This window comes from Pimephales promelas, chromosome 2, assembly GCF_988280905.1.
Source record: "Pimephales promelas chromosome 2, fPimPro1.hap1.1, whole genome shotgun sequence".
NCBI lineage: Eukaryota > Metazoa > Chordata > Actinopteri > Cypriniformes > Leuciscidae > Pimephales > Pimephales promelas.
The window spans coordinates 16,437,785-16,455,337 of record NC_142770.1 but is presented as its reverse complement, the minus strand read 5'-3'; the positions used below and the strand labels follow the sequence as shown (position 1 = coordinate 16,455,337).

Below are 17,553 nucleotides of genomic sequence, written 5' to 3'. Positions count from 1 at the left end.
TTCCTCAGTTGTCCAATCGCAAAAACACCACCATGCAACATATTAAACTATCAGGATCTGAGTGAGAGATGAACCAAATGTGAGTAGATTTTATTAACAATACAGCAGACAGGACACAAGTAGGTGGGGCGTGAAACAAAACCCAACAACTGAAGTGAAGGATAACCAGCTGGAACCAGTCCCTAGTGGAAAAGAAATTAAGAATTGGAGAGGACTTGGCAACACAATACAAACAGTTGCAGATAAGCCCAGACAAGAACATAATGAACCAGAGAACTGATATTTGATCACAGATACCATAGCTGCCAGGTAAAGAAATCCAGTGGGAAGTCTCAGGACAAATCCCAGGTGAACACAAGGAAGAACACAACAAGACAAGACTTGTACATCTTGTAGATAAGTGATGAGTGATGACTTGCCAGGCTTTTAGTTATGGCATAAGATGGGTGTATCAACAGAAAATACGGTCTTTCCAGTATTCTCGGATGGTTTCCCTGGAGATAAGTAAGTTCTTACCGGTTAATAAGGGAGTGATGCGGAAAATATGTCATTCTCTATAGTAAACAAAAGCCTATGTGTCTTTCTTACCTGCAATATTCAAGATCACAACAAGGACAACACAGTGGGGAGAGGCAGCAAGAGAACGCACAAAATAATAAAGAGCTGATAAAAGATAAAGAATCAAGTAACAAAAAGACAAGATAAGAACAAAAGATACATTAAAACTAAAAGCAAATAACTACATACAAAACTAAAATAAAAGGGATATACACAAGGGCCAAGGCTAATAAAGTAATAAAGTAAAGTTCAGTAAAGTAAAGTTTATAACTGAGGCAGCTAAGGTATACTTCCACTCATTAATTCTCTCCCACATAAACTACTGTTTGATAAGTTGGTCCAACGCACACTCTACAGCCTTAAAACCAATTAAAGTCATTATACAAACAATCACTTAAAATTCTAGATTAAAAAAAGCCATTTCGTCATCACCATTGCCATATCCTACAGAAGTATAAATTGCTTAGTTGGGATAACCTAATAAAATACAGAAATGTCTGCTTAGTTTATAAGATCATGCACTGCTTAGCTCCTCCCCCTTTATTTGGCCTTATCAATTTTAAATCAAATACAAACAGAGTTACAAGAGCTGCAGCTAGGAGAGACTGTATAATCCCACTTAAAAAAACAGCATTCAGTCAGTCTGTCTTTTCATTTACTGCTTCGCATGGAATTGCATTGTTATTATTTATTATCTTAGGATGCCTAGTAACATCTGGCAAGGGGACTGCCGATGAAAACTAGCCTGTGGCTAACTCGGCTGCACTTACATTTGTTGTGAATGTTGATTAGTGTACATTGTCCCTTTTCAAATAAATAAAAATAAAATAAAAGGCTGATAAAGATTGGTAAAGAAAGAAAATAACGAACGAAAAAAACTAAAGTCGAAGTCTTGAATAAGCAACTTAATCAGAAAAGAAACAAGCAAATCTTTGACAAGGATACACAAGAAACTGTAACACGTCTTTGGGTGCATTCGAAAACTTGTCTTACTTGTCGTTTGCGCACAAAGGTTCCTCACAAAACTGATTTCGGACAGACTTTTGTGGCAGTGTTACTGATCAACAGCAAAATAGAGTGAGCTTTGGTGAAAACTAAGCTAATAATTCATAACAGTGATATTTCTCACTAGAAAAGACATCAGAAGTGGAAAATGTTGGTCAAAATCGTACATTTTACACACAAACTTGACCACCAACTTTCTGATCCATTTTTTTATTTTTTAGCTCAACTGTCACGGAATGGAAAGCACAGGATTGTGGGATATCAAAGGCAGTGAAGGATACATCTACTGTCCTTCAAAAATCTATCAGATGGAGGACACAGGAAGTGAAGCGAACATCATTCAAAGGTACCTTGGGCCCTTCTTACCTTGGAAAGTGTCAATACAGCATTTTTAAGCTTTAAGACACAGTTTAAAAACTGACTACACGTGGCACAAAACGAACTGACAAAGACAAGTGGGTAAAGGGTGTAGAGCACAATGAATTGGGGGGAAAGGACAAAAGGAACAGGTGAGGCAAACGAGAACTACAAGTATTGTGTTCGACTTGAAGCGGCTCTGTGCAAACCAATCGGTGCGTGGCATCAAAGTGCAGCAATATTAATTCGAAAGCATACAGAGCAGTCTGCTCTCTAATCGCCCTAAAGCGCAAGACAAACATAGAAGCATTACACAAAGACTACAGGACACTCTGCCAGGGCAGAATTTCTGGAATGCATGGACCACAACTTTGAACTTGAACTTGAACCAAAAGCCAAGTGTTGAATAGGTGCGCCAGACCAACTAAACCGGATTCTCCAGCTCAGTTCCCTTTTCGAGTCGGTCTCTCGAAATTACGTAGCCTATGGGGAAATCCATTTTGCTCAAATTATGAAGTCCGATTGAAAAACTCTTTTTCCTGCAATAGCCAATGGCGGTCCCGCCATCACCTGATTGGCTAACACTCCTCAATATAGGTGACAGCGGGTGCCAAAAAACCTCAGAATCTTTTTTCTTCACTTGAGTCTGTTTCATTCTTTATGTACGTATTCAGAGCAGAGTATATTAAGGAGTTTTTATTTCCTCTCGTGCGTTCCAGTGGATTATATTATGTCTCTTTGTCGCATATGTGGTGGACCCATCGAATTCCCGGATGCACACAAACTTTGTGTGCTGTGCCTGGGTCGGGACCATGCGGAGGTGGCACTCGGGGGATCAGGATGTCCCGCCTGTGAGGAGCTTCCCATCAAGATCCTGTGTGCAAGGCTGGCAGTTACACGTAACAACGGCCTTGTGTCTCCTGCCTCTCCCCAGTCTGCTCCCATCAAGCCATGGATCAGGAGACGGTAGAGATCTCCATCCGTGGATTCTGTCTGCCCAATGCCCACGCCATCCTCACCTGGCAGAGCCCGTGACTTACTCTGAGGCCTGTAACTGCCCTCCTAAAGAATCGCTGGAAATTATCTTGTTTGGATACGACGATGACGACGCCATGTCCACCAGTGCTTCCGACACAGGAGCATGGTCTCTGTCTAAAGGCGCCCCCACCTCTTTGGATGCGGAGCTTATGGCCATTCTCACAGAGGCAGTGGATAAGGAGCTGGAGTGGAGCACCCTAGGAGCTGCCGTCGAAGAGATGGATGTATAGTTACTTCCTCAGTGCGGGCCGTCAACCTGAAGCCCTGCGGAGACCAGCCCCCTTTTTCTCGGATGTCCACGAGGAGCTCTCCAGATCATGGCACTCCCCTTACTTAGCCCGAGCCCTTGCACAAGGTACCCAGCTGCTGACTACAGTGGAAGGGGCAGAGAAATTGGGCTACACTCGATTGCCTCCCATCGAGGATGCCACTGCGTCTTCTCCCGGCTGGAAGACTGCCCAACCGCCTTCTAAGCCATGTCGCACTACTGCCCATATCTCTGAGAAAGCCTTCACTAGAGCTGGACATGCGGCATCTGCCTTCCAGACGATGGCAATTCTGCAGGTTTTCCAGACGCGACTCCTAGGGTCCCTGGATGAGGGAAGCCTGGAACCTGAGTTGCTCAGGAATGGGGGCAATGGGGGCAATGGGGGCAAATCTCGATTTGGTGGTGTCTAAAAAGGTCGCTCAGGGAATCGCCCGCAATATGGGCAGTCTCGTGGCCCTGCATTGCCATCTGTGACTGGCACTATCAGGGATGCGCGATACTGACAAAAAGCAGTTCCTGGATGCGCCGGTAAGCCCTACGGGCCTTTCCAGTGTTGCGTGGAGTCGTTATCTGATGAGTACGCTGAGACCGTCAAGCAATCTAAAATGATGCCTCATCTACTGCCGAAACGTGTCTCTAGGGCTACCACCCGTGCTCATTAACCTGTGAGTGTTGTCCGTGCACTGATTGGTGCGTGTCCTGAGAAATAAAAGGCAGACCTGCCAATTCAAAGTGAACTTGTTTGGTTATTTGGTGAATCTGGGACTGGAGAGCTGGAGATCCTCAAAGTCTCTCCACTTTTTGTTCGTGGTTCCCTATTTTACCCCTAGACAAAAAAGGGAAGTCGTAAGAAACCTTTGTGTGATGACGAACCAGGTCAATGACATCATCACTAGTGTGCCAGCCTGGTGCTATTTTGATGGATGGACAATTCCAACATTAAGTGTTTAATGTGTAAATGTTTTAAATGATAACAGAGTCATTGTTTGTTTTAAACTATTTCTTTATTTTATACATTTGCATATTATAGCACAGGTTAGATCTTACCTGTCTGAGCCAGTGTTTTGGAGGTGGGTTCTGGTAGTGTGCATAGCCAGAACGTACCATGTTTCAAGATGGAGGGAGACATGAGTGCTGTGAGATGTTAAATGTTTGAGTTTGTCATTGTATGTTATGCATGTTTGTATTATGATTATTGCATGTAGAAATGAGTTCATGAATATTAGTTGTATTTGTGTGACAATGATTTGTTGTGAAATTTAGCGAGGGTTAAGGGGAAAGGTTCCACCCCGTGACAATGGTTCGTGCCACTAGTCTTTGGTGGGAAACTTGTATATTTAAACCATTGTTAAATCTGGTTTGAGGAGGTTGCATTCTGTGTATGCTGTGCAAACTGCATGTTTGAGGTGAGACATGCTGATGATTTGGTGGATGTGCCACTAAGCATTGTTTAGTGCCAGTTTTTGCTGCTCGCAACATTTTTTCTTTTTGTTTTAGCACTTCATGTGGGCTGCACCTTGTGAGCTGAGGCTTATAAAATAAACCACCACTGGCATTTTGAAAAACCATTCCACTGTACTGAGTCTTCCTATACTTCTCACAGGCCTCTCGACAACATGACACTTTGCCTCAATTAACTGTTAAATACTGCTTATTAATAATAGTATGGTATTGTTAAGTTTAGTTATTGGCTAGGATTAATAATGTAGATTCTACATTATTAATCAATACCTTACTCCAATACCTTGTAGAATATTAATGATGTAGAAGATTAGTCATGCAGAATAAAGAATTTATGGGTCTCATTCATGAAACAGGAGCAGAACGAATGTCTGGGTGTAAAGTGGTTCTGGCGTAAATTTTCGGATTCATTAAAATGTTCGTATTTTCCAAATGTTAGTTGGTACGCAAGAAATCTAGACCTGCTCCCAGCCACGCGTAAATAGTGCGTTTAACATCCGAACGTTTTGCTCATTAAGGCTGCATTTTAATTCACCTTAATCAGGTACATATTTAAACAGCATTTTGAAAAAAATATTTTATACAGTAATTTCATACGGTTTTTACTTTTATTATGAGAGTGCAGATCTGGTTATCGATGGCGGTCCTTCTCCAGTTTGAATACGATTTTTCCGAATTGAACTAATTCGTTTTTTGCTGTCAAGCTTAATGTCGAACCATTTTCTTCTCACGTCTGGGACTAGGTCTCTTTACGCGCGAATCACGCTCATATTTACTCGTATATTTACGAATGTTTCATGAATGAGACCCAATGTGTTTTAACTAATAAACAGACAATGCATAATAATAAGCAACTAGCTAATAGTAAGAATTGGACCCTAAACTAAAGTGTTACCAATGCAAAATGGTTTCTGTGATGAAATGCTGTGTTGTTCTCAGGTTTCTGTTAGTCACATGACTAACATGACGCATGGTCTGTGTGTGATTGCACAAACCTGGAAGACCTTCTGAAGCAGTAGGCATTTTTTAGAAAGGAAAATTGAATAAGTAGGGAGAATCAATGACATGAATATTTGACTGTCATTGTAAGAATAACATGTTATTAGTAAGTAACCTGAGTTACGTAATCAGATTACTATTTCCCAAGTAACTCGTAAAGTAATTTGCATTACTTTTAAATTTACAACAACATATTTCGTCAAAAATGAAGCCTAAGGCAATTTACTCTCTCCTGTCATCATGTTGAGAGTAAGAGGCAGAGTAGTCATGATTGTTATTGTATTTGGGCCTGGAACAGGTTTTTCATGCAAGACTAGTCATGTTCGCTTTGTAGCTGCATGCTCTCACAAAGAGGAAATTCTTGATGTTTAATCTTTTCTTTTCCACTGTCAGGCCAAATTCTTGTTCTCATTAATTCTCATTAATCTTTGACTGATTCTCTTTAATAATTGAATTAACTATAAACTAGCATACAAACCAGAATCAAATAGTCCAGATAGTTTCATTCATGTTTGCAATTATTTACTTTCTTCATCAGTTAACAATAAAGTAATTTAGCTAGTTTAAAACATCTTGAAGATCGTATTTTAAAAAGTTTAATTATTTTGTGAAAATGTTTAGTATGTGTGAACTGTAAAGTTGTTCTTCAGAGTCAGCTACAGTTCTAGGTGAATGAAAGTATGGTAATATAAATGCTGTGGGAGTGTCCATGTAGGTTTAAAGGGATAGTTCACTCAAAAATAATCATTGTTCATCTTCGGAACACAAATTAAGATATTTTTGATGAAATCTGAGAGCTGGATCACTCCTCCATACAAGTCCATAGGCTTCTTGAGGGATTGAAATTTAACAGACTCAAAAAGTTATTAAAGATACTGTATCATTAAAATAGTCCAAGTGACTACAGTGGCTCAATCTTAACTTTATCAAAAGACGGGAACACTTTTTGTGCTCGAAAACAAACATAAATAAACTAGTGTAATTGCGTAAATGTTGTTGTACGTCACACGCATCACACACATGACCAACGTCGGCCAATAGTGAGCTCTTTTACACAATTACACTAGTTTAACTGACTAGACGCTCAAAAAGAATGAAGTGAATAGTTGAAATAAAGACGTTATTTATGTTTATTTTTGCGCACAAAAAGTATTCTTGTCGTTTGATAAAGTTAAGGTTGAGCCACTGTAGTCACTTGGATTATTTTAACGATGTCTTTAATAACTTTTCGAGGCCGGCAAGTTTCAATCCCTCAAGAAGCCTATGGACTAGTATGGAGGAGTGATCCAGCTCTCAGATTTCACCAAAAATATCCTAATTCATGTTCCGAAGATGAACGAAGGTCTTACGGGGTTGGAACAATATGAGGGTGAGTAAATACTTACAGAGTTTTCATTTTTGGGTGAACTATCCCTTTAAATGACCAATGACTTGAAGGATATTTAAATTAGCAGGCTATTCAGAAAAACACTATAATATCATTCTAGTTAACACTTCATATTGGAAGTCACCGTGACACAAATGTATAATTTGTTTATGGAATATTGCAGTTTATGATAAATTATTTATCTGTGCAATTTATTTTTTTAGTAATGTGCCCTCATATTCTAGATATAAAATAACTTCCCCTTGTCATCTCTTATCTGATTATGCTTACTGCCAGAACATTTGTACTCCCTACATTTGTTCTCCTTTCGACAAGCTGTTTCAGATTTCAGAAAATATTATCGCAACTGTGCATTTCTTTTTTACTTTATGTAAATATGATTTTATCACAGCAATACAAACCAATACAATACAGCAATACAAAAGAATAAGGAGAACAACAAAAAAATTCAAGTATTGGATTATTAAAAGTAATATCTGCATTTTTTATATCAATTCTCAAACAAAATAGTAATCAGAGTAAATAAACAAGTATTAGATAATACAAAAGAAACACGTTTTTACATGTAACACTTGTTTAATTGGTCCTGAGGGTATGTTCATGATGCATATGGTTTCACTTAAAAGAAACAAATAAAACACTAACACACATGTGAACCAGTATACCAATGTAACATTTTTTCCTTACTGTCGGAAATATAATGTGTTCTATTAGTTGGGATATTTCCACCTCAGCATGGTTGGCTGGATGAATTAATATCCGTCCAATAGGAAGTCATCTGATTTGTGTTTTCTGTAAGTATTGCTATTAGTCCAGAATAGTAACAGCGATTGTACTGCACTAGATTCACCACAAACAGTTCCATGTTTGGCGGGTTGGTGGGGACGATACCTAAACTCTCCATACACAATCCAAGATATGCATCCTCGATATATATGGGCTTAATTTCCTTAGATTTCTGAAGAATCTTTTGTGGGAGGTCCAAAGAAATGATGTAAATCATGCCCAGAGGATATGGAGGATATATGTCCCTGGAGTACACATCGTAGGGGAGAAAAAACCTGTTGGATGGATCTCGTAAAACAGGGCTGTCATGCCACACTAACCCAGTCATATAGTTTTGTTGAACTGCGTTCAGACTCTCAAGCATTTTTATCAGGTTGTTCATGTTGAGGAGCACGTCTGCGTCCACTTTCACTGCGTAGGATGCCTGTTGACACTTTTTGCTGAGCCATTCCATCATCATCATAGTTTTAATGGTCAGATTCCTGTAGGAATCCTGGAAGTTGCCCTGCAGAAGGTCTTTGTATTGTTGGCTCTCATTCCGGAGTTGCTCCTGCAACACCTCTCCACCGTCTCCACTGTGTAAGCCTATAATAAACAGAACCAGCACCACTTTGTCCCCAAAAACCTTTTGTGCACCCCACGTCTTCCTGATGCCGTTGCGTGCATCAAAGTCTCCAGGACGCACGGGGACAATTGTCACCACGTAGGGTTTTTGTTGTTCACATATATCTGGCTGGTCAATGATGAATTCGTAGTTTCTGGGGTAAGCAACATGGTAAGGGCCCACTTCTTCCTGAAAAGGTTCCTGGGTTGGTTCCTCTATCCTTTGCAACCACGTTTTTGTCAAAGGGATATAAGCTAAATAAACTAAAGACGCCAGTATAGATATTCCTGAAACCAGGACACAAAGAGACCTCTTCTTTGAGGACATCTTTGAAACTGAAAGAGTACAAAAAGAGACATGTCAATGACAACTTTTACATTTAATGAAAGAAAAGTTACATTTAATGACTTGGAAATAGCGTAACCATCAAGTAAAAAGAAATACATTTTTTGCATGAAGCACCTATGCGAGTACACATTACATTTTTTTATTTATTTTTGAATGCCATTACGTTTTGGGAAAGTACCTTTTCACACAGTCATGAGGTCTGCAAGGGGTCACACCCTTGTCACGATGACAAACTTTTATCTTTATCTGAAGATGGACATGAAACTGTCAGGTGTTTAACAGTAAAATGACTCCTACATTTGAGATGTTGGCTGAAATCCAATACCTACCTTTGACAACATATTGACCTTATTCACAGCAGAGCCATTTTTAACAGGAATGAAAGCGAGGCTGTGGGGGATAGATCTCTTCAGTGGGTTGTACTGTTATTTAATGCGTTTTTGGATTCTGCTGACGAAACACTGCAAAAATATATTTCAAAGAAATTTCAGAAGGCAAAAAACCTCCAGACAATATTAGCTGTGGAAAAGAAAAGGTACCGCCCCAGTGACAGCTTTTGTACCTTTTTTTTCTGAGAGTGTAGGAGCTTTTTACAGCTGGTGCCATTGAAAACACGGCAAGTCTATCCCTCACACCCTTGCTTTCATTCCTAATGCCCTAAGGTCTGTATACAACATACAGGTTTCTCATTTTTAAATAAAAAAACTTGTTCATATGAGCCTGAAAACACAATTTCCCAAGCATTTCATGCAATAAACTAATTGTCAAAGTGGAACACCTAGTTCTTTTAAATATTGTTTTGATGTTTTACAAATAAATGCATTTAGAAGAACAAATACAGCACACAAAAAGTCGATACTTTCAAATAGGCCTATCTTCATTTATCTTTTTAGACATATTCCCTAATTGCTGGCCCCGAGTCGACCCTCGATTTCCTGGTTTCTGAAATTGTATCAGTAGGCAAGTCTTACTATAAGATAATTTTAAGAGAACATTTGCATTTTTTTCGTATTTTGACTAAAATTATGACCTACAATTCCCGCAAAAAAAAAGGAAAGACATCGCCATTCCCCTTAAATACATTTCTCGCGATACAGTCCATAGTTTCCTTACTAATACGCACTGTAAAGTACGGCAAAAACCAAAAAAAAAAAACTGTAATGTAAATTAAACTTACGAAATGAGGAATTTGCTTACATTCCGCGGTTTCCTGCAGTAACACCTGACGAACCGCTCAAGTGTAATGTCTGTGTCTATGGTTAAGTGTCCCCGTCGATTCTTCAAGTCCAGTTCGTGAACGAATCGTTCTTTTGAACCGGTTCTTTTTAGTGACTCGTTCTAAGCAGAATAGTAAATCGGACTGAATCGTTTGTGCCTCGAGTCAGCGCTGGTCCAGCGCTGATCCACAAGTTATTAAAGTTTCTCAGTTTTTTTCAGACATACCTGACAGTCCCTCAGACTCGAAATAAACCAGTACCGCCGCTACATACTCTAGTAACTCCAAGGGATCACTGAACTGAGACGTTGAGCTGAGATGAGCACGAGCGCTGATACTGAGCATGCGCGTACCACCGAACGCACAGGTACAGCCGGTTCTCGCATCACCAGAACAGAACCGAGAACTGTTTCTTTCGGACACGTGGAGATGAGCTGGAGATACTGAGCAAGCGTGATGGCACATAACTTTAAACTGAACCGAACTTTCACTTGAACTGCATGCTGTGCTGATACATGAGCGCACGGGTGAAACAAGTACTTAAATGAGGGTCCGAATTCGGTCAAATTAGAGTTTATTTAATAACAAATAAAATCTAATTCATGAAGACCAGTTTATACACTTATGTATTTAAAGACATCCGCGTTTGGACATAGCCTGCAGTGTTCACGTATGTAACTTATCCAAGATGATTATGATGATCATTATTATTGACCTGAAGTTATGATTACAAATGCCTTCATTTGAATAATTGTATCCGCCGGCATGATTGAAGTCATTACGTGAGGACGTATAAAAGGCTGGTGAACCGGTTGTTTGAATCGGACTGTCCGAAAGAACCGGTTCGCGGAAAAGAATTGAACTTCCCATCACATTTGTTTTGTGAACAAAACAACAGGTGTGTCCTCACACCTTCCCTGGCCGCACCCAGTACCGTCACCTCCCACCCACCTTCTTCTTTGTTTATTTTTTTTTTTATTGGCGGTTGGCAAACCAACTTAAAGTTGCATTACTGCCACCTACTAGACTGGAGTGGACAACAGGACGGAAGGATGAGGGTAAAAGAAAACAAATTCATTTTACTGTACTTTTATGATAATTTTTGTTTGTTTGTGGTGTATTTTACACCACATGATAATGGTAAAGTTATCATAGAATTGAAAGTTCTTTTCAATCTGTTATAACTTGTCAATTCAAAGATTAACTGAAAACAATATTACACTTTAAAATTTTTAACTGTTCATAATCTCTGTGATATTTTTATTGTGAGGTATTTTATTTTGTTCGCCATTAAGTACATCATTTTATTATATGTACCTATACTAAAACCTATTTAGACCCAGTGCAGGGCCAGTTACTGGTGATTAGAAGTGTTCGTTCAGGCAAAAATTTAAATTCTGTCAGTAATTACTCTAACTACTACTGTTGTTCCAACCCTGTAACTCTTTCGTTCATCTTCGTAACAGAATTAAGTTCTTCAGAAATTGTCTGTCTTTCTCAGAGCTGCCAATTTTTGATTTAGCTTGGGTTGACAGACTTCTCTGGCAGGAGGCGGGGCGGGTTGTCTCTCGCTTACCTCTCTGCCGTCGTGCGTGGTTAGGAGCTCAACATCTGTCTCGCATGCACACTCGCTCTAGATAAGAGGATATTTGAACTAATCTGTGGTAAAACTAGTTGATCGCGGGTGCCTCAACAGATAGACCTGTAGATAAACTCATCTTTCAGGCTTGACACTTCAGCGTGAGAAATCGGCAGCCCTGCTTTCTCATTTTGGTCTGTCTCTTTGGCAGCTGGTCGAGCTGAAAGTGGCACAGTGTGTACAGCTCTTACTTTGAAGGTTTTGTGTTGAAACCTTACTAGTAGAGTCTTACAGTAAAATGGCACCCGTGTTGATTTCTGAGTCTTTGCATTGTGCCACTTAAATGTAGCTATTCTTAGCATCATTTAACAGGCTGTCTTCCCAAAATCCCGTGCCTTCGGTAGAGTTTAGTACTAGTGTCTTCTTGTGCAGTTGAAGGAACTTTTTTCCATTTCTCTTAACTTGATTTCATGTTTCTAGTTCATGGGAGACATATGAACACCCAAACTTCCTGGTCCCTTTGCTATATTCTAGCTAAAGACACATAAAGACTTGTAATTTATGAAAATTTATTTTAGAAAAGAGAAAGGAAATGACATCAGCAGTGTCAAAATGTCTTTGAAAGAGATAGAAATAAAACTCTTTGGCAGGGGTTCTCAGGGTTCACTTTCCTGCATATTATAGCTCCAACCCTTATCAAACATACTTGAACAAGATAATCAATCTTCAGGATTGCTATGTAGCCTATGTTCACACCATGCCATAATTACTGAAATAAGAGATTCCAACTTGTGAAAAACATCCACGTCCTCGGTAGAACCTGTAGTTTCAACTCGCACACTCTGAATTCTCGGAGAACTCCGACTTGTACCACCTGACCACTGCAGATTCATTTGGACTTTGACCTCTTAGAATGATGTTTAAAATCTGATGGTTATTGGTAATGTTGTGGTTATCGTTCTTGGTGTGAAATCTTGGATTTTAGTGGAGAAAAAATGTTGTATCAGTGTAAACTCTCACCAGCCACTTTATTAGAGAGAGAGAGAGAGAGAGAGATACACACAGCTATCAGGTAAAACAAACAGGTTACTTTTGTAAAATGAATTAAACTGAACCTTTAGCTACAGAAATTTTGCATCTCAGCAAGGTTTGCTGGATGAGTGGATATCCATCCAATAGGAAATCAGCTGTGTCGGGCTGTCTGTAAGTATTGCTATCAGTCCAGAATAGTAACAGCGATTGAATTGAGGCGGTGGTTTGACCACAAACTTCCTGATATTTGGTGGTTTCTTAGGAGTAATTCCCAAATGCTTCAAGCACATGCCCAGATATGCGTCCTCAATAAAAATAGGTCTAATATGCCTCGAGACTTGTAGGATCTTCTCCGGCAAGTCCATAGAAAAGATATAACACATTCCCAGAGGATATGGAGGATATCTGGATTTAGGATATACATCGTGAGGAACATAAAACTTGTTGGATGGATCTCTCAAGACACTGTTGCCAGACAATACTAGGCCGGTAATGTAGTTATGTTGTAGTTTTTTCAGACTCACAAGCATTTGTATCAGGTTGTTCATGTTGAGGAGCACGTCGGCGTCCACTTTCGCCGCATAGAACGCCTGTTGACACTTTTTGCTGAGCCATTCCATCATCACCATGGTTTTAATGGTCAGATTCCTGTAGGAATCCTGGAAGTTGCTCTGCAGAAGGTCTTGGTACTGCTGGCTCTCATTCTGGAGTTGCTCCTGCAGTGTTTCGTTACCACTTCGCGAGCCCAGAAGAAACAGAACCAGCACCACTCTGTCCTGGACGAGCTTCTCGCTTCCCCACGTTATCCTGATGGCTTTACGGGCCTCGAAGTTCTCTGGAGCCACGGGAACGATAACCACCACAAAGGGCTTCTGTTGTTCACACTTCTCTGGCTGGTCGAGGATAAATCTGTAATTTTGAGCAACATGGTAGTTCCCGATTTGTTTCGCCACCTTCTGCCCCTTTCTTCTTTCGAGGGTAGAAGCCGTGAAATACAGCAAAACAACATTAAGTAGGATGAGGAGACAAACCAGTAGCCAACTCTTACAGAACATCTGAACGAGGCTGAAAAGAAAATACAGTTTTTGTTTAAAAATGTGTTTGATTTCTAGCCTGAATTTCCGATTTGTTCAATTCGTCCCAACAAATTGGAGGAAAAATTATTTGTCAATGCTTTTCAATGCGAAGGTTCTCAGCAGAATACAAACGTTTTGTGAGGAAACGTAAAGGTTTTTTAGAGGAACACAAAGGTTTTGAAAGGGAACATAAATGTTTTGCGAGTGAATGCATAGTTTCTCAGGGGAATGCAAAAGTTTTGTGAGCGAATACAAAAGCATAGAAATATATTTTTTCCTCTCATCTCATAATTTTTCCACCACCATGTCCCTTTAGCGCCTCCATAAATTTGAATTTAAACCTTAAAGGAATAATTCAGACAAAGGATGAGAATGTGACGACAGACTGTTTTTAGGTGTATCTATCCTATTTTAGGTGAACTATCCCTTTAAATGTAAAGATTTTTTTTTAGTGTCATTGTTGCACAGTTGATAAAATGCAAAGACACTGTGGTTCTTTTGCGCTTAAATGCTCAAAGGCTCTTCAACAAAATCATATTAAATTTCCCTGATGCAAATTCGGATGCTTAAAGCCAAAATCAAATCTGTTGTCAATCAAAATCAAAAAAGTGTTCGCACATACAGTACCTTATCTTGTCTTGAGAGTAACAGCGATACATGTCTCCTCAGAGTCTCTGTATCCGGTTTGCTCCTCCTCTTGTTCTTTTTCCTGACCTATTGTATCCTTTAAAAACCACCTGGTGAGGCTGTCAAGGTGTAACAGTGAGTTTGCGAAGATCTAGAATCATTTTGCTACTAAAAGAATCCTGTTACTACTCAGCTCTCAATCATTCTCCTCTGTCGAAAAGTGTTTTCCATTGTTTTTCTGATGCCAACTGTAACTTAAAATAGTTCCTGATATTTGAGATGCTTCTAAATACAGTGTCTTTTAATGTCTAAATGTTTTGATGATCTAAGGCATCATGATACTCTGGAAGCTGCTGCCTCACCTTACCAATACATTTGCATGACATGCAAAGCACAAGACGAAGGTTACAAAATGACCATGTCAACATTTGAGTTGTAAAGTATTGAAAGAAACAACAATCAAGTCCTGAATATGAAACATAAGCTGATTGTCACAGGTGGCTATATCAAAGAAGCGCCCAATAATGGAGAAATCCAGGAAAATGTTTTTTAATCCAAACACTCAGAAACAGGCAGGGGAAACTTCTCTGTTGCTCTGAGTGCTATCCAATTGCGTGCTGAGAGACAATCGTGTATCCCGCCCCTCGGATTGAGCCCTGTCAATTATGAGTTTCCAGACCTAACATCTTGATGTAGGTCTGGCATGCCAGGCTACATCATTTTTGCAATCGGTGATAAAGAAAGATGTCATGTCGCAATATTGAAAATTTTTTCGCTCCTTTCCGAAAGGGAGGTCGTTCAGGGGAATGTCTCTGGCATGACTGGTGTCTGAAGCATGAGTCTAAAAATGACAATGAACTTGACATTGGCAGGTGGAAGCCTATGACATCATCACCGTTGTGACCGACCGAAAGTGTAAAAGAGCACCTGTGAAATGCATCATCCTCTTTCTTGTATTCAGGATACCTGTTTGTTTGAACGTGTGTCTACAAGGGGATTATGGCTAGCACTGGCATCTGGCGCTAAGTTTTTCAGGCAGTGTGTGCATCCGAGTCAGCGTTTTCTGACACCCGATGACACACACGATGTATGTGCGTCATTTGCATGGGCTTGCATTGCTCTCGTCTGTATCTTTTCTCTAGGAAATCGGGACAGCCATCTGTGCCTCGCGGTTCAGGACCTGCTTCGGTAAAGGTGAGTGGGAAACTGAAGTCATGGTGCTCGCAGATGGAGCTTGTGGATGAACTTGAAGGGAGTGGATTCTGGAATCCACTGCTGCTACATTGATAACTAATGAGTGATTAATCAAGGTGTTAATCAATATTTTTTTCTTATAAATATTAAATGAGTTGAATGTCTTCTCTAGGCTTGTGAGATTTTGCTTAGCTATCTATAGTGTGCGTGTGTCTGTGTGTTAGTATTCTTGGTTACAGGTTAAGGAATAAGTGGCATCATTGGATAGGATACTGACTGACTAGTTTTCTTCGTCATGCTGGCACCTAGACACAGTCTTGTGACCCTGGAGGGACACTCGTACCGAACTCAGGGTCCTGGTGGCAGCCGTATAGACTATGGAGATGTGCTACTGCCTATCAGTCCATGTGTGGAAATTTACTATACTGTATGTATCTATTTCTTAACCAATCAGAATCTTTCAACCTGAAGTAAGAATGTAGCTTAGACCTTGGGGAAGAGTATAATTGCTTTGATCTTTGTAACTGTAAGAGGAGCAGCCTATGAACTCTTTGTAAGTCATAAAGCTGACTCCTGCTTAATGAAACTACAAACTATCTTCAGTAAGAAATTTCTTCAATTGCCGTCAATTGACTGCACATCTAACTCCTGGTCTTAATTAATCAAATCTGATCCTTGGGTCTTTAACTTAGAAATTCCCAAACAAACTTGAGAAAGGTATGAATATTTGTCATTCATCTTCGGCTGAGGAGAGCGAGCGTGCTCCTGGCTTCGAGCCATGACGAGCAGGACGAGGCTGATGAGATCAAGGATGCTTCCGAGCGCTCTTAGCCTGCCTGGTCCGCATATGACGAGTTACTCGAAGTAATGCCCCGTGATGCGGAAATGCGAGAAGCGTGAGGTACTTCGTTGCCACCTTGATGAGCGTTTCCTGTCGGGACACAACTGACCAGTTCATTTGAGTCTTCCCTTTCTCCAAGATCTTCACACTGAGGCGGGGGTATCTTGGGGAAAGCCATATTAAGCTTGCATCCATCACACTCAAGCGAATTATGCTGATGTGACAGGAATGCGGGAATATGGGTTCAGTACCTCTGATCGAAGAGACGCTGGCTAGCTATCTCGCAGTGGGCGAGGCATCCACATTGACGCTGTTCTGTATAGGACATTGTTATCGTTGTATCCTCTCGCTTGGTGAGTCTTCATGTTGAGGCCCTCCTCGGTGTTCCTCCTTAATGGGAGCTTGACTTTGTTACTGTGAAAGAGCCGGTGTCGTCGGTTCCTGTGCCCGAGCCGGTGTCGTCGGTTCCTGTGCCCGAGCCGGTGTCGTCGGTTCCTGTTCCCGAGCCGGTGTCATCGGCTCCTGTGCCCGAGCCGGTGTCATTGGTTCCTGCTCCTGTGCCCGAGCCGTTGTCATCGGTTCCTGTGCCCGCGCCGGTGTCGTCGGCTCCTGTGCCCGAGCCGGTGTCGTCGGTTCCTTTACATCACATGCGATCTACTCGTACAGTGTGAGTTGGTAACCTTGTTGAAATTGCACATTGTATGCTTGCTCGCCTTAACACTGATTGTCAATCTTTAAAATTTTAGTGGAGACTTTCACAGAGACCACAAACATTTTACAACATTTTTACAAAAAGTATTTTATTTACTTTAATAAATCTAAATTTAAAATAGGAATGACATCCTCTGTTACAAGTATGAACATTAAACACAATTTTGTACCTTAATGCCATGACAAAGTTTATTATTATTTTATATACAACATATAAAAGATTCTCGTCTTTAACTTAATTTCAATTATAACTCTTTCAAGAAATGCACATGCACACGAACAGAGAGAGAGAGATACATATTCATACACTTTAAAAATATTATATATACTATTTATTATACATATTAGACAATTTAGAAAGAAATAATCTAAGACAAAATAAGTTAAAATATACATTTATCAATAACTATTTACTTAATGACCTTCACATACAATTAATCTTTTTAAAAAAATTTGAGTTCTTTGA

The 17,553-nt window shown here is 40.1% G+C and overlaps 2 protein-coding genes across 6 annotated transcripts; both read right to left on the bottom strand.

Annotated features, from left to right (window-relative positions):
* Nucleotides 1-7,534: 7,534 nt before the first annotated feature.
* LOC120495212 (beta-1,3-galactosyltransferase 1) lies at nucleotides 7,535-10,350 on the bottom strand. 5 transcript variants are annotated; one of them, XM_089117144.1, is made up of 3 exons: nucleotides 9,989-10,216; nucleotides 8,990-9,057; nucleotides 7,535-8,798 (listed from the first exon to the last, which is right to left on the bottom strand). In XM_089117144.1, exon 3 carries the CDS (start codon nucleotides 8,788-8,790, stop codon nucleotides 7,804-7,806), a length of 987 nt encoding a protein of 328 aa, XP_088973270.1. In that variant the 5' UTR covers nucleotides 8,791-8,798; nucleotides 8,990-9,057; nucleotides 9,989-10,216; the 3' UTR covers nucleotides 7,535-7,803. The 5 variants fall into 5 exon arrangements, with proteins under 5 accessions (XP_088973270.1, XP_039550590.2, XP_039550587.2 ...); XM_039694656.2 differs by having other exon boundaries at nucleotides 10,009-10,216; XM_039694653.2 differs by lacking the exons at nucleotides 8,990-9,057; nucleotides 9,989-10,216 and adding an exon at nucleotides 10,255-10,350.
* Nucleotides 10,351-12,745: 2,395 nt separating this feature from the next.
* On the bottom strand, nucleotides 12,746-13,693 carry LOC120495192 (beta-1,3-galactosyltransferase 2). Its single transcript, XM_039694624.2, has one exon. The coding sequence runs from the start codon at nucleotides 13,691-13,693 to the stop codon at nucleotides 12,746-12,748; it is 948 nt and encodes a 315-aa protein (XP_039550558.1).
* Between the last annotated feature and the right edge of the window lie 3,860 nt (nucleotides 13,694-17,553).